The 17,500-nt window shown below is 40.4% G+C and overlaps 1 protein-coding gene across 1 annotated transcript in view; it reads right to left on the bottom strand.

Moving 5' to 3' along the window:
• Positions 1 to 2,125: 2,125 nt before the first annotated feature.
• LOC139471840 (uncharacterized) overlaps positions 2,126 to 17,500 on the bottom strand; it is a 28,112-nt gene continuing 12,737 nt past the window's right edge. The window contains exons 7-10 of the mRNA XM_071254338.1: positions 17,016 to 17,052; positions 12,610 to 12,677; positions 4,069 to 4,134; positions 2,126 to 2,481 (exon numbers count right to left, since the gene is read on the bottom strand). Of these exons, the coding sequence (XP_071110439.1) occupies positions 2,372 to 2,481; positions 4,069 to 4,134; positions 12,610 to 12,677; positions 17,016 to 17,052 (281 nt within the window). The 3' untranslated portion in view covers positions 2,126 to 2,371. The remainder of the gene's footprint in view (positions 2,482 to 4,068; positions 4,135 to 12,609; positions 12,678 to 17,015; positions 17,053 to 17,500) is intronic.

The following is a 17,500-nucleotide window of genomic DNA, read 5'->3' as shown; positions in this document are numbered from 1 at the left end:
CATAGTGCAGGTTTTAGAGACCTCAGAGGAGATAGAGGTAACTGAAGGAGAAATTCCCTCTTTCTCAAAAGTTAAATTTTAAAACCCTAAATGTTTCAATTTTAACTTGACATGTCTTTCGTGTGTAAGGGTAATGCACCCTATTTGTAATCAATATTCTTCACAAGTAAAACAGAGGCTGGTCTTGTCAAATCTGTAAGGCACATCATGATGACCAGTCACATTGGAAGCACATATTTCATTATGGCATGAAAAATGACAAGCCATTCATTGTATTTGAAAATCTATATTTGAAAGTCTAAGGGACTATGAACACACAGTGACTTTTAGCAAATGCAAGTGGTATGAGAGGTGGAATCTGATTGGTCTATAGGAGATGCATAGAAGGGACATAACTCGTAACAGCCACTAGTGGCGCTACGATCCTGCCCAGGAATTCCAGCCTAGTTCGGCAAGGGTGGAAACTGGACTTTTACAGTCAGTTAACTCTGTTGCCTCGGGAAGATGTTCCGTGAAAGCAGGACCTGAACAATTTATCTTTTCCTAAAAAAATAATTCAGATCATCCAGAAGGTTCAGAGTACAATAACTTTGTGGGCAAACATGAGGACAAATTATAGTGTAACACAATTTATTCCTAATGAGGGAATGTGACAAGTACAAAACCTTTGGTTCAACATGACATTGATGAATATTACACTCTTGAGATAAACAATCTAGTTCAGTATCTGCTCCAAGACCATTGGATTCATAACAAACGAACACAGTACCGGGGTACACAGTAAGTCTCAACACAAGTGGCATGATTTTTATGATTTTCAACAGTAGAAATTATTAAAAACATAAATATAAAAAAGTATATAAATGCTGGAATATTGCTGAGTGTGGCGTTAAACAAACAAACAAACAACAACATAAATACATCCTGGAAAGACTTCAAGAAAATCACACACAGCGATAATCCAACAATCAATTATAAAAATAGTATGCATACATGTGTAAAATAGCACGAATCATTTGGGGTTCTTGCATCAATTACACATGTAACAAGACAGGATACTAAAACATCAACAGGAACTTGGTTGATGGCACAAGTTAGCATGGGACCAGCCAGCCAACTGGTGAAGCAATGGTACACATGTAGGGTTCTACAAGATCACCATGATTGACATCGAAATTATGCATTTTATTATTTGGAAACAATCATTCAAGCAATGGATTATTCTTTCACCAAAAGTTACAAGGTACCCTGAAAAAGGCTCAAACCAGCAGTAATCAAAACATAAGATCAATTGGAAAAAAAATCATCACTGAATTATGCAGGATGCCAGGAATTCGATATTCAAAAGCTCATACATAGGAATTGCAACAAAGAAATGTAGGAATAACATAAGCATAATAATAGAGGTTCATAAAAGTACAGGAATTTCTTTCATGCCTTTCTTGCTTATTTTTTTAGAAATAATACCTGAAGGTTTTGCCATATCCTTTTTTATGTTATTATTGTTGTAAGCCTGAGAATTATTGAACACATAAGGACTGAGTGAGTTGGGTTTAAGGCCACTTTTAACAGTATTGCAGTCATCTTGCGGCGTGTCAGCTTAATGTGGGAGGAAAGCCCGAAGTGATGCAGGTCTCCGATTATGTTTCTAGGTTTGTCAGCACCATACCCGTGCTCATGGGTTTCACCGAAGTGGTAAACGTCTTGAGCCCTGCACCACTTCAGGCTTTCCTCTCACATAAAGCTGACATGTGGCATGAAACCAAAAGGGGGAATAAAACCACCCACTGACTCAATCACAACAGATTACAACATTAATGTATTGATGAAGTAGAATTGCAAACTTCTGACATATGAAACAAAAACAAAACATGTTCTAGTGTGCACTACTGCCTCTCTTTCAGTGAAGAATATTCTCAAATGTTTCCTTTATCAAATACTAGAACATTTCACAACCAGTTGATTAAGTCTTCAAATCTTTAAATATTTTAAGTACAATCAATTTCAATCACATAACATGCATACTTTTAAATGGCAGGTGTTATAAATTCTTTAAGAAATTCACCAGTGTATATAGTGTGATATGAAAACAATCAATACATCAATAACATCAACAAAGCTCAATTTATGTCTACCAAAAGAATCTCATAAGATAATGACTTGACATTGGAAGGGGTAGGGAAAAGACCTGTTCTCAAAACTTTCACTTGAGTGACATTTGTATATTTGCAAGAACAAAAGCAGATCAATCAGCAAATCAAACTTCACAAATATGAAATGAGCATTTTGTCATGTGACCACACATCTTGTCATGTGACTTGCCATCTTGTCATGTGACTGGACATCTTGTCACATGATTGGCCATCTCGTTTTAATCTTCAGAAGTGCCCTCGTTTTTCACAATCATTTGGCAGTTGTTTCCTATTTGGACATTGTCTCCAAATACGTTGCAAATAACTTGAGGAGGTGATTGTGGAACTCCTGCAAGGTTAAAACAAAGGATACAAAGATGACATGAAACAGGCTGTATCAAAGCTTCGTTAACAAATGGGTTCTTTTAACCCTTATGCTTCATCAAATTCCAAATGTTTCATAAGTTAATGGCAGCATTAAAAAGGATGGTACCAGTACAAAGCCATCATTAAACTATAACTAACTGATGAAACTGATGAGTGTAGAATGCCCATTAAGTGCTTCTATGAGAGGGCATTCCCCTATACTTTTCCCATAATTAAGATACAGCCCAAAAGTAGTTTGGAAAGACATCATTGTCAAATGCATCACTTCTGATGTCCATCTTGTGATGTACTTTACGTGTTATGGAGGTTTCAGTGCAAAGCACAAAGATTTTAGAATTGAGCTTCACTTTGTGTGAGTTCATTGGAGTATGAACCTTCATAAAGTGAGGGCCAAACTGTATGAACGTCGGAATGTTCCAGAATGTTCGTTTGTTCAGGTCAATGTCAGCCTTGGCACGGATCGAGTCGACACTTCGATAGTTTAGATGTGCATTTCATCGTTTTGTTCATTAGGAAAGGCCGCAGTGAGGATATTCGTGAACAATCATGCAGTCACGCTCTCTGACATTTCTCAATGTATACTGAAACGCTTAGTCCAAGAATAAAGGTTCTAAATGATCAGAAAGAACGCTTATGTGTGTTTTCGTGCTAGGGAATTCCCAGGGGTTTCCCCAGGAATGTGGAAGTAGTCCGTCAGTGTTTATGTCATTTAAAGAACACGGTCTCATGAAAAACGTATGAACATCAAATTGTGTCGTTCATACACTTATGAACGTCAATTTCACGGTCATGTGATCAACCTCTCGTCCTATGGAAAAGCCGTATATCGTGTAAACTTCAAATTAAAAAATTATTTCTGATTAGACTTGGGCTGGAACAAGTTCAAATATACTTCCCGGGTACCCAACGCTCTATTACCTGACCCTACCTGGGTACCTGCTGTAGGTCTCAAGAGTTGGGAACAAAATGTCGCATTGGGAATTACCGCAGCCCTGGCAAAAACTATTCAGATACACATATCAAACGATCAGACCATGCGTACATTGAAGATGCATTTTATCAACATCTCATTTATTATTAGGCATGTTTGGTTTAACAATAGGTTATGGTACCCCCATGTGTGTGTGGGTGCATGGGTGATAGTGTGGAAGGTTGCATCAGGCGAACGCTGAGCAAACTTTGCTCACACAATATAGATGAAGAATGCATGTTCTGTTTAGCCATTAAGGCATCTGATTTCTAAAATGATTCAGTTAATTATTGTACACTTTGAGAAAAGAAAACCCACACATAACAGAAATACTGCAGATGACATGGCACTCATGCTGTAAGACATATCAACAATAATAGAATGGCCCTTGCTCTTTACATTCAGAACTGGATGTTTAAGTTCATTTTTAAGATACAAAAATCAGATTTGCTGGTCTGAATGCTTTGTCCTATTGAGGACTGAGAAGCCTTGTTACTGTTTACGACTACCCACTATGGAAGTGGCGTCAGATCTTCATGCTGAGATATCTGATTTTAATGATTTGGTAATATCACTCACCATTTTGTCTCTGCCCTGAGTTGCCAACTTGTCCATATTGAGTGTGATTTTTGTTCATAAGATATTCTGAAAAAAAATAAAAATAGTACGCATGTTTAGGAAACAACACATTTATTGGATTTCAGACGTTTAGCATGTTTTGTGAAGCGACATTAAATGTTATTTTTTTCTTCTGTTTATTTTGGGGGGGCTTGATAAAGAGGGTAAGCCCATAATAAGGTGATGCAGTTCGTCAGTCTTTTACCTTTTTTGTGAAACCCACCAGGACAGTGCTGACAAACTAAGAATTATAATCAGGGCTGCATTTAGAAAAATATACTGAACAGCATTGAAAACGCACCATCAATAAATCTTGAAATATTACAATAACAACTTGAACAATGACCGATTTTAATTATAACAGACATAGACGGATTATTAAGAAAGACTACAAAGGAAACAGGAATACCACACAGTAATTACATTTACGTCATCAGTGTAAGGAAGACACATAGGGTTAAAATGAAAAGTCAATATCTGGTATGTCCGCCATTGGCAGCAACACAGGCCATGCAACATCTTCTCATTGATCGAATAAGTCTGCGAATAGTGTTCTGGGGCATTCCACTCTTGACGTAATGTATCTTCAAGTTCTCTCAGGTTCTGTACTTGCAGACGACGTGAAAGGCGTTGACCCAGGTAATCCCATAGATGTTCAACTGGCGATAGATCGGGTGACAGAGCTGGCCATGGAAGCAGAGGCACATTATTGTTCGCAAGGTACTGTGTTGAAACACGTGCTGTGTGCGCTCTTGCATTATCTTGCTGGAAGGTGTGCATATCCTGGTGCTGATGACAGAATGGGATGACGTGATTTGCAGATATGTTATTCCTATAGTAAAGGGCATTAACTCTTCCACGACAAAGATGGAGCTCTGTTCGATGGTTATGACTGATGCCGCCCCACACCATGACACTCCCTCCGCCCCATCGATCTGTCTGTACAACGCAGTCATTGTGGTAACGTTCTCCACGTCGACGCCACACTCGCAGTCGACCATCAGCATTCTGTAAATGAAAACAGCACACCATGCCACTGCCGCAATCTCCAATGACGGTGTCTTTTGGCCCAACACAGACGTTCATTTCGATGTCGATCAGTGAGTAAGGGTTCAACATATGGACGTCGAGCACGTAGCCCTGCTGAGCAGATACGTCGACATACGGTGTCATCGCTGATCAAACCCCGTCTGCCTTGTACGGTTGCTGCAGTCCTGGTAGCTGGGAGTGTACGATCACAAAGATGCCGATGGACAATATGGCGATCCTGACGTGGTGTAGTTACACGACGTTGACCCGGACGTGGTCGATCTCTGGTGGTTCGTGTCTGCTGATATCTGCTCAGTAGCCTGAGGACTGTTGAATGATGGCATTGAAACCATTGTGCAACTACACTACTTGACGTACCAGCTTGAAGCATGCCCAAGGCACGTTCACATTCCTCTGCTGTTAATCTCGACATTTCTTGTGTCAGTTGCCTTTACGTCTGCAGCAACAAGTGATGTGGCTTTTATAGCCCTATTCTGCATGCTTCCCGTGAAACAAAACATGTTTTCCATGATGTGCACGCAATTTGTTACGTTTTGGCGAAGTCGCTCACAAAAAATTTAGGAATGTGTTTTGACAAGCTGTTCTTCTTCATGCTTTGTCCAGAACGTCGTATATTACTCATTCACTTACCGGTATATATTTAAGAATTGACCTTCACTTTGTGTGAGTTCATTGGAGTATGAACCTGCATAGAGTGAGGGCCAAACTGTATGAACGTCGGAGCTTGTGACGACGTTCATACAATGTTTGGCCCTCACTCTATGCAGGTTCATACTCCAATGAACTCACACAAAGTGAAAGTCAATTCTTATAATTTTTTATCACAATTTCTTTCCTCAAAGGACGTAGGCCAAGATCTACACACAATTTTATTTAGTACGTGTGACTTCATGTTTACACTGACAGCCAAACAACAACCAGCTATATCGCGGAATAAAATAGATCCCCCAAAAGAGAGGTGACATGAGCGTATGAATGCAGAACTTGCTCTTCAGAAACATCTTACGCAACACATGTCTTCATATAATATCCCCATTAGATGAGAAAGGTCTGTAATGAACTACCTCAGTAAGTCAGTCACAATGACAGCGCGTCGTAATACATAAATTACATCAAGTACAAGACGTCAAAATGGTCGACACGATAAACGTAACGGGAGGATTTCCGAAGTTGTTAATGAACCTGTGGCGGTTACATGTGTTAGTCATAATTGATCAAATGACCGATTATTGAAAGGTGATTAAAGATGCGTCAATCAAACACCAAGGTAAATTCGTAGATTGCTGGAAGCGGTCACTGTCAGCCTAGACACAGATCGAGTCGATACTGACGATAGTTTGGATGTGCATTTTTCCGTTTGCTCATTAGGATGGGCCGTAGCGAGGAAATTCGTGAACAATCATGCAGTCAAGCTCTCTTACGTTTCTCAATGTATACTGAAATGCTGTGACCAAGATAAAAGGTTCTAAATGATCAGAAATAATGCTAATGTATGTTTTCGTGGTAGGGAATTCCCAGGGGTTTCCCCAGGAATGTGGAAGTAGTCCGTCAGTGTTTACGTCATTTCAAGAACACGGTCTCGTGAAAAACGTATGAACGTCAAATTGTGTCGTTTATACACTTATGAACGTCAATTTCGCGGCCATGTGACCGACCTCTCGTCCAATGGAAAAGTCGCATATCGTGTAAACGTCAAATTAAAAAATTATTTTCATATGACTTAAGCCCGGATAAAAATACATCCATTTTCATGGTGGTGCGTTTTCAATGCTGTTCAGTATATTATCACAGAACTCTGGCACACCTAGGAGACAAAAACTGCAAAGCAAATTGCAGAACCTCGGACAACTAGGACATTCCCAGCATCCCATCAAGCACAACCTGTCACAATTTGAACAACCTCAAGTTGGTGTTAAGTGGGCAAATAACTAATAACTTAAAAAGAACCAACATCAGTTATCATTGTTAATAAAGAATACTACCACTATAACATCATTGTCATAAATCCCATATTTTGGCTGCAATCACACTGTAAATCAAATTCCAGATTTTCAACAGAAGTCCTCTTCACTGTCAACTACCTGTACACATGATTAGTTGTTCCCTAATAGCACGTTCAGCTGTGTCTGCAAAGGGCAGGAAAACAAATATAAATCTACTAGAGACAGATGATTGGGGATGAGGGAGGGAGAACATCTGATGTAATAGAGGCAGTATTCTTAGAATTATTGACAATAACTATTGTTTTGATAATTCTTACAAATCTTCTACCTTTATTACCTCATTGCTAGAATATACCAGAGAGAATAGACAGTGTTCTGCCTCTAGTTAACTCCCTGTATAGTTGACAGTGATCCTATATTCTTAGTACCGGTAATCCATAGCTTGGCGATTCAAAACCCGAAAGAAGATAATTCCAACTGGAATACTGAACCCACTGGACTTGAAAATCGGATGATACTCAGAATCAGTCAAATATGTGATGCCTTCACTCAAATTAGCCTTATATATGCTAATCTGTCAACAAAACTTTGAAGATATTTCTAAATCATCTCGCAAATAGAGATTTCCATTTTTGATGTCACTTCGGGTCTAAACAAACTTTTGGTTTTGACATCACTTCCGGTATTTTATTTATATATATCATTATACTGTTTGATGATATCACTTCCTGTTCTTAGAGGTTTGTGACATCACTTCAACCTTGTGATGACATTCATAATTCTTGCTGATGATGTCGCTTCCGGTCTACTTACATCCTGATGCTGTCGATGTCGGATTTTCCCACTCCCCCCACTCTTTTGGGGTGCAGAACAATAACCTTCTATTGTGCCATGCCAAAACTTATTATCCTGGCATAAATGTGAAAGGAAATCCGCCGCAATAGGGATGGTAACAGGATCATCCATTATTCCTCTTCCTCATCTCCAGTGGACAAACTGTGGACGGTCATTATATATGAGGGAGGAAGGGGGTCTCCATGACTTTGCCACGGCTGTAGAGGCAGATTGAGAGTATCCGGATGCCTGCATCTTCTGTGGGATAATTTCCAGGCGGTGAGATGAAAATTTTGCAGATTCGGGTAAAATGTTCGACCTGGGTTGTCATGGGAGATCACTGTGTAGAGGAAGTGGGAGTGGGAGTGGATTGTTCATCAACAGAGAAAGATGTATTTGAGGGAACTATGGTCGGCTTGGCTAGTGCGATCAGGATGATCATACAATCTGAGACTTCTATTTTCTGTAACACTTTGTCTGAGAGGGAAGAACATGAAGGCAAAAATACCTGTCTCAAAGAGATCAAGTTTCAGCATCGACATGAAGTGTTCTTGGGTCTGGTGGTTCAGGCATGAAAGGTTCAGAAAGGTCTAGATTGGACATGTCCCATGTTGACGTGATCCATGGGAAAACTTCCAGTGGACAGTCCATTTTGTTGTTACAAAAAAGCCCCTGCAGAATAGGCTGTTCGCAAGAATGTTGAACTTCCAGGGTATGTGTCTCACTTCCAACCAGCAAATAACTGAACAGTTTCCATCATCAGGGAGTAGGATTTGGTTCCCCCTTTTAAATCTGCATACAGGCCACCACTATGGTGCTGTCCACAGCTAGGAGGACTGATGAAGGGGACAGCAACATCTTCTAGTTCTTGAGAGCATAATAAATCCCTTTTATTTCCCTGCAATTGATGTGAAAATTTTGTTCCAACGCAGTCCATAAAGCCTGCTTTAGGTGTATCTGTGATCAGGTAATGTTCAGGGTTCAGAAACATCAAGGGAAAGCTTGTCATGAGGTGATTCCTGGAAGTCCACCAAAGAAGATCTTGTATTAAGGCAGGAGGGGCTGAGTGGGTGCATTTAGTGTCAAAGATTGTAGAGTGTTCATCCAGCTCTGGAGGGGGCAAAGCTGTAAATCTGTAAATTAACACGAGCGTGAATTAAATGCGAAAAATGCAAGTCATGTCTTGGAGAGACATTAGGGTGCCCAGGAGAGACATCCAAGAATGAATGGGACGAGTAGGTCGAGACAGGCACGTGTTGATAATCAAGAGAGTCTTGGTAAAACGATCTTCTGGAGGACAGAGGCGTCTGTCGCAGAGGAGGCAACGAGCTCAAATGTAAACAATGTCCTGGACTGGTATGATCTCTGACTTGGTCGGGTGGCCCATACAGCCTAGCTGCATCATAAGATGGATCTGGAAGATCATGCTCTGATGCAGCTGCAAGGAAATCATCCAGCTGACCATGGAGACGCATAAAGTGTAGTTGTGTGAAGCTGATGATGGGTGTTGTTATCCTGGGGAAGAGCCAAGGAGCTATCCATATTCCGAATGGTAGTATTTAGAATTTGTAGCGTCTCCCATTGATAGCAAACCAGAGGTATTTCCTTGAAGCATGCTGAATGTTTGTTTTTTTGTTTGTTGTTAAACGCCGCACTCAGCAATATTCAAGCTATATGATGGCGGTCTGTAAATAATCGAGTCTGGACCAGACAATCCAGTGATTAATATCATGAGCATTGATCTATGCAATTGGGATACAATGACATGCATCAACCAAGCCTGACCACCCGATCCAGCAGTCGCCTGTTATGGCAAGCATGGGTTGTTGAAGACTTATTCTAACCCACATCTTTACGGAGATGTCCCGTGCTTTCGGTTGGCGCTTGGAGGAGTAGGTGGAACCACAAGTCTTGGCCGCCAGATTAATTGTGGAAACTTGGAATCATTCTATGGCGTTTTGACAAATTTTGTCAATAACTTTTCACAACTTGTCATTGAAGAATCTGGGAGTAGTAAAAGGCTGGATCATGATCATTTTCTGGGTTCGATCCACAATGGCCTGACACCGAACTTGAGCATGGAGTTGTTGTCATTGAATCCCTAAAAATTGATCAATAAATCCTCTTGCATGCAGACAATGGTGTCTAAGAGGCTATGAATGAGAACGACTTGATCCAACCAAATCTGCTATCATATCACCAGATATGCAATCATAGGATGTCTTCAAGGGAGAAATGATGTTTCTGATTCCAGGAATGGACCCGTTAAGATATGCCCTGATATTCATGGAGTGTAGTGTGGGGCATCTGTTTAAGGAATTTGTCATCAAGCACTTGAGAGTGAAAATGGGCTGTTATGGGTAAACTGATTGTCATGTCTCATTTTCTGTAAGTTCTCCAAAGCATGCTTGATCACTGGAGGGCAAAGCTGGGCCAGGGTAAGGTCTGGTGTACATATTGTGACATACGCAGGACATGGAACCAGAGATCAGTCGGTTCTGTTTCCGGCTATAAGACAGGCATCAAATGGCAAAGTTCCTCAACGTGTTCCACAAAGGAGTGGTGGCACGGTCGGCCCAGTTGTCTAAGGCGCCGCAATTTGCTGTGCTGAGTTGCGTCACTTGGGCACGCCAGAAACCTATGATTGTGGGTTCGAATCCTGGTTCGCCCCGATTATGTTTCTAGGTTTGTCAGCACCTTACCCGTGCTCATGGCTTTCACCGAAGTGGTAAACGTCTGAGACCTGCATCACTTCGGGCATTCCTCCCACATTAAGCTGACACGCCGTGATATAACTGGAATACTGTTGAAAGCGGCGTTATACCCAACTCACTCACTTACTCACTCCACAAAGGAGTGTCCGGAAACAAATCATGGTGTCCTCAGATGAGGAGTAAACATCCTCTGGAGTGTCTGAATCAAAATCTGTGCAAGATTACCCAGGAAGCTCAATAGCATGGTGCATGGTATCCATAGCGTCAAAGGAATCAATGAGGTCCCTTTGTGGATTGTCTGACGAGTGTTTCAGCAGGAACCATACAAAAGATCTATTACATGGTCTCTGGTTTTAGAAAGAATGGAGGTTGTGGATTAGGTGTCATCTCATCAAATCGAATGGTGCCCATACAGGTGATCTGGTAGGGATATTTTTAGAAATAAAAGCTTCCTTGCTGGAGACTGTAAGGAATGCTGTTCTTGATCTTGAAGTCCGTGTGGCGGTGTCAATGCCTGACGAGGCATATGGGGTGTGAGAAGGTCCAGTAAGTCATGGAGCGATGAAGACTTCAGACTAACTTCAAGGGCATCCTGTGGAGTCCGTGCGGGAACCATGGGATTGTTAAGATGATCCCATGGACTTCGACTTTTCTTTAGTTAACATTACAGGCGCCTGCTGGTCTGTGGTAATGTGTGGTGTGCAGGACTGAAAGGTTTCCCAGTGGGGTATAAGAACTACTACCAAGCTGACTTGACGATTTTTTGGCGTGCTGTCCGGAGACCATCCAGTTGTGGAGCTGGCTGTAGCAGTCAGGCACAGCTTGTCAGGAGTCATGAGGCCTGTAAGCTGAGGGAGTCATCTGAACCAATTCCTTCTGCAACTTCATAAGTTGTTCTTCTTCTGAAGAAAGGGCACACAGGTGAAGAAGATATATCCATCAAACCTTCAATGGATTTCTAAGCAGCATCCTTCCTTTTGGCCTTCTTGATAGAACATAGAAGACTTGAGGACACTGACTTGGAGGGGGGAGGAACAATGCTCACGGCTTGATTCATCATCTCTACATGTCCAGCAAGAGGATTGAGGTTTCGCCACACTTCTTACAAGTGAGGGAGAGGCTGTCAACGCCATGGGAGACATGTTCTCATACACTCAACCAATAATACTCATATGAATAGCCCATAAATATAAATAATTGTAAACAACATCTTATAGTAAATATTACATAGGAATAGTTATCCTACAAAATATTGAAAACTAATAGCTAAAGTTTTAAAGAAACAGTGCTAGAGACAATCCTGAAAGGAGATGTGTCCTCCAGCACACACAGGAAAGAAGTGACGTTTTTCCCGCCTTGCACACGAAAGAGCTGAATGTGCTATCAGGGGAACAACTAATCAAGAGTAGTTGACAGTGAAAGGGACTTCTGTTGAAAATCTTAAATTTTAGTTACAGTGTGACAGTAGCCAAAATACAGGATTTATGGCAATGGTGAAAAAAGAGGTAGAGGATACATAAGAATTATTTCTTGAACACTATGGACCCATAAAAAATTTTAATGTCTGATTTCTGTGTTCTCAGATAAAGACAGGAGTTTTACAAATTATATAATCGAACTGTCCCTCAGTGGCTATTGTACGATATTGTTCGACCGTTTTCACTGTCGTAATTTATATTAAATATTATTGAGTGCAAGGTTGCCAATTTCAAAGAAAGGAAATACTTACAGTGAGAACTTGATTAAGGCTAAGGTGGTTTTGGAAGGGGGGTTGGACTTATTGTTAGACTTACGTGGTAGAGTTGATTTCTGTACATTAATTTCTGTACATACATTCTATGCTCTGGAAGATTTCTGCATACAGAATTTAAAAAAGTTTTATGTACTACCTTATATGACAAAGAGCCCTTCAGCCTTAGTAATACAGTGCTCATACTGTTGTGAGGTGAAAGTCAACTTACTTTTTGCTATACAAGCAGCACCTATAATGATTGCAATTCCTAGAACTACCGGAATTGCCACAGCGTACCTGAAATAATAAAATAATGAGAGATTATGGCAACAAAATTTTACCTAATATTGACTGCACTAGTCAGAATAAAATCTGCTTCGGCAGATTAAATTAATAAGCAGACTGTACTCAGTTAAATATCCCCCAAACAAACTAATAAATATTAAATTGATAGTTTCTATAGTACAATTGTACTTTATACCTTGACGACCACAGTGACTGGACATGTAGAAGGAGAGTATGTCATGTAGAAGGAGAGTATGTCATGTAGAAGGAGAGTATGTCATGTCATGTAGAAGGAGAATCATGTCATGTAGAAGGAGAATCATGTCATGTAGAAGGAGAATCATGTCATGTAGAAGGAGAATCATGTCATGTAGAAGGACATACATGTCATGTTGAAGGAGAATCATGTCATGTAGGAGGAGAATCATGTCATGTAGAAGGAGAATCATGTCATGTAGAAGGACATACATGTCATGTTGAAGGAGAATCATGTCATGTAGGAGGAGAATCATGTCATGTAGAAGGAGAATCATGTCATGTAGAAGGAGAATCATGTCATGTAGAAGGACATACATGTCATGTAGAAGGAGAATCATGTCATGTAGAAGGAGAATCATGTCATGTAGAAGGACATACATGTCATGTTGAAGGAGAATCATGTCATGTAGGAGGAGAATCATGTCATGTAGGAGGAGAATCATGTCATGTAGAAGGAGAATCATGTCATGTAGAAGGACATACATGTCATGTTGAAGGAGAATCATGTCATGTAGGAGGAGAATCATGTCATGTAGAAGGAGAATCATGTCATGTAGGAGGAGAATCATGTCATGTAGAAGGAGAATCATGTCATGTAGAAGGAGATACATGTCATGTAGAAGGAGAATCATGTCATGTAGGAGGAGAATCGTGTCATGTAGAAGGAGAATCATGTCATGTAGAAGGAGATATATGTCATGTTGAAGGAGAATCATGTCATGTAGGAGGAGAATCATATCATGTAGAAGGAGATATATGTCATGTTGAAGGAGAATCATGTCATGTAGAAGGAGAATCATGTCATGTAGAAGGAGAGTATGTCATGTAGGAGGAGAATCATGTCATGTAGAAGGAGATACATGTCATGTAGAAGGAGAATCATGTCATGTAGAAGGAGATACATGTCATGTTGAAGGAGAATCATGTCATGTAGGAGGAGATACATGTCATGTTGAAGGAGAATCATGTCATGTAGGAGGAGAATCATGTCATGTAGACCGAGAATCATGTCATGTAGGAGTATCATGTCATGTAGAAGGAGATACATGTCATGTTGAAGGAGAATCATGTCATGTAGAAGGAGAATCATGTCATGTAGAAGGAGAATCATGTCACGTAGGAAGAGAATCATGTCATGTAGGAGGAGAATCATGTCATGTAGGAGGAGAATCATGTCATGTAGAAGGAGATACATGTCATGTTGAAGGAGAATCATGTCATGTAGAAGGAGAATCATGTCATGTAGGAGGAGAATCATGTCATGTAGGAGTATCATGTCATGTAGAAGGAGATACATGTCATGTTGAAGGAGAATCATGTCATGTAGAAGGAGAATCATGTCACGTAGGAAGAGAATCATGTCATGTAGGAGGAGAATCATGTCATGTAGGAGGAGAATCATGTCATGTAGGAGGAGATACATGTCATGTAGAAGGAGAATCATGTCATGTAGGAGGAGAATCGTGTCATGTAGAAGGAGAATCATGTCATGTAGAAGGAGAATCATGTCATGTAGGAGGAGAATCATGTCATGTAGGAGGAGAATCATGTCATGTAGGAGGAGAATCATGTCATGTAGGAGGAGAATCATGTCATGTAGAAGGAGTATGTCATTTAGAAGGAGAGTGTGTCATGTAGGAGGAAAATCATGTCACGTAGGAGAAGAATCATGTCATGTAGAAGGAGAATTGTGTCATGTAGGAGGGGGATTCGTGTCATTTAGGAGGGGGATTCGTGTCATTTAGGAGGAGATTCATGTCATGTAGGAGGAGAATCATGTCATGTAGGAGGAGAATCATGTCATGTTGGAGGAAATTCATGTCATTTAGGAGGAGATTCGTGTCATCTAAGAGGAGTTTTGTCATGTAGAAGGAGAATTGTGTCATATAGGAGGGGGATTAGTGTCATTTAGGAGGGGGATTCGTGTCATTTAGGAGGAGATTCATGTCATGTAGGACGAGAATCATGTCATGTAGGAGGAGAATCATTTTACTGAGGAGGAGAATCATGTCATGTAGGAGGAGAATCATGTCATGTAGAAGGAGAGTATGTCATGTAGGAGGAGAATCATGTCACGTAGGAGGAGAATCATGTCATGTAGGAGGAGATTCATGTCATTTAGGAGGAGATTCATGTCATCTAAGATGAGTTTTGTCATGTAGAAGGAGAATTGTGTCATGTAGGAGGGGGATTCGTGTCATTTAGGAGGGGGATTTGTGTCATTTAGGAGGAGATTCATGTCATGTAGGAGGAGAATCATGTCATGTAGGAGGAGAATCATGTCATGTTGGAGGAAATTCATGTCATTTAGGAGGAGATTCGTGTCATCTAAGAGGAGTTTTGTCATGTAGAAGGAGAATCGTGTCATGCAGGAGGGGGATTTCTGTCATTTAGGAGGAGATTCGTGTCATGTAGGAGAATCATGTCATGTAGGAGGAGAATCATTTTATGTAGGAGGAGAATCATGTCATGTAGAAGGAGAATCATGTCATGTAGGAGGAGAATAATGTCATGTAGAAGGAGAATCATGTCACGTTGGAGGAGAATCATGTCATGTAGGAGGAGAATCATGTATGTCATGTGCAAGATCTAAACACAACTCACATAAAATTACTTTTATTTTGCCTATGTTGATTTTTCAACCCCATTAATGTACACTACAGATTGCTAATCTTCAATGTACACAAGTTAGCCAATTAAATCCCTTTTCATAAATAATGTACATAACATTAATTCATGTAAGGAAAACGGAATAAGATGAACAATAAAATTACTTGGTTTTACTGACAAAGCTAAAAAGAGAACCTGAATATAGTAAGGTTTCCAAGGGCTACAGAACAAAATGCATATGGCATGTGATGACAGTTTATGTCCTTGTGATGATTTCTAGTAAGTTTTGACCATAAACACAGACATTAGCCAGAACATTATACAGTGTAGAGTATGATAAAACTGCAATCTCATTAAAATCAGATCTTAGTTCTCGCTACCACTAAACAAAGATCTGAGGACATCCCATTACGGGTCACGTCAGACCGACCTTGCGCGAACTTTGACCGACCAAAGGAATGACCAATCAGAAGGCAGCTGACAGCACAAATTTCAAATTGGCGACTACACTTTGAAACGTATTTTGACAAATTCTCAATTACAAATTTGAAACCTCAACAAAAAAACATTCTGGAATGGCTAATATATGGTCTAGATTGTAAGGATTCAGTTGTTAAATCCGTAACTATTGTTCGGAATACCCTGCGTTCGGAGTTAAAGTCTCAGAGATTGCATGATTAGAAATCACATTCCGACTGTCACTTTCATAATCTGGTAAGCGACACACTGATAGGTCGGATGAAAGGGCGTTCTGATGTGACCCCTAATGGGATGTCCTCAGATCTTTGTTTAGCGGTAGCGAGAACTAAGATCTGATTTTAATGAGATTGGATAAAACTGTTGAAAGAAAACAATCGAAACTGTCTTCCCTTTTCCATAAAAAAATGACATCACATCAGACACGATTCCCATGGTGATCGAAATTGACAAATGTCAAAACAGGACAAAATCGGCTGATCATACTAAGATGCAGAGAGACAATTGAGATGTACAGCCGAGGCCTTGGTATGTGTTCAAGACAAGTTTGAATTTAGGTTAGAAACCAATGAAATCTTACAAAATGAGGAAGAAAGGGAAAACCTTTGAATGAAATTGTTGCTTTTTCTAAAATTGTCAAACATGCCAAAAAGTGCCTGTGTTTGAGACTGGGAGATCTCGATTTAGAACCAGAAAGAGATGCAGACACACATGTGTCTCCCGCGCCATACTGACAGTAGGCACATTGTACTGCAAACTATGAAGTATCACCAAGTTGTGTTTGTTTGGAGGTTTCTGACAGTTAATGCTTGTCAAGTTCCTAAATTCAACCTGCATGCTGTCATCTTGGCAATATTGCTATACTGCTTAAGGATACCAGGGACCTGGATCACTGACCACTGACATTTGTCACCAATATGGGTGCCATCTGTAAGTTCTAGTACATATAGTAGGTCGCTTGATCCAAATAAATTGATATTGTTCTGAAGCTCTTGATTAACTCACCAAGGAAGTTGATTTTGGCTCAGGTTACCTGGATTATCTAGAAATGAAAGTTACATCTCAGCTATTGCTGTTGGTGATGTAAGTATGCTTCTTGAATAAGCGGGGGCACCGATGGCCCAGTTGTCTAAGGCGCCGTGATTCACTGTACAGAGTTGTGACCCTTGGGCATGCCAGAAACCTATGATTGTGGCTTCGAATCCCAGTTCGCCCAGATTATGTTTCTAGGTTTGTCAGCACCATACCCGTGCTCATGGGTTTCACCGAAGTGGTAAACTTCTGAGACCTGCATCGCTTCGGGCTTTCCTCCCACATTAAGCTGACATGCTGCGATATAACTGGAATACTGTTAAAGGTGGTGTATAACCAAACTCACACTTAAAAAAGCAGTGTCCTCAAATTTCAGCAAAATGTCTGAAACATCCCTTAAAAATCTGTCATTGCTGTAACAAGTATGAAGGGGTAAGCAGATTTCATCCCTGCATTTC

This window comes from Haliotis cracherodii, unplaced genomic scaffold (genome assembly GCF_022045235.1).
Source record: "Haliotis cracherodii isolate W230 unplaced genomic scaffold, xgHalCrac1.p SCAF_23, whole genome shotgun sequence".
Taxonomy (NCBI): domain Eukaryota; kingdom Metazoa; phylum Mollusca; class Gastropoda; order Lepetellida; family Haliotidae; genus Haliotis; species Haliotis cracherodii.
This window is presented reverse-complemented; position numbering and strand designations above follow the sequence as displayed.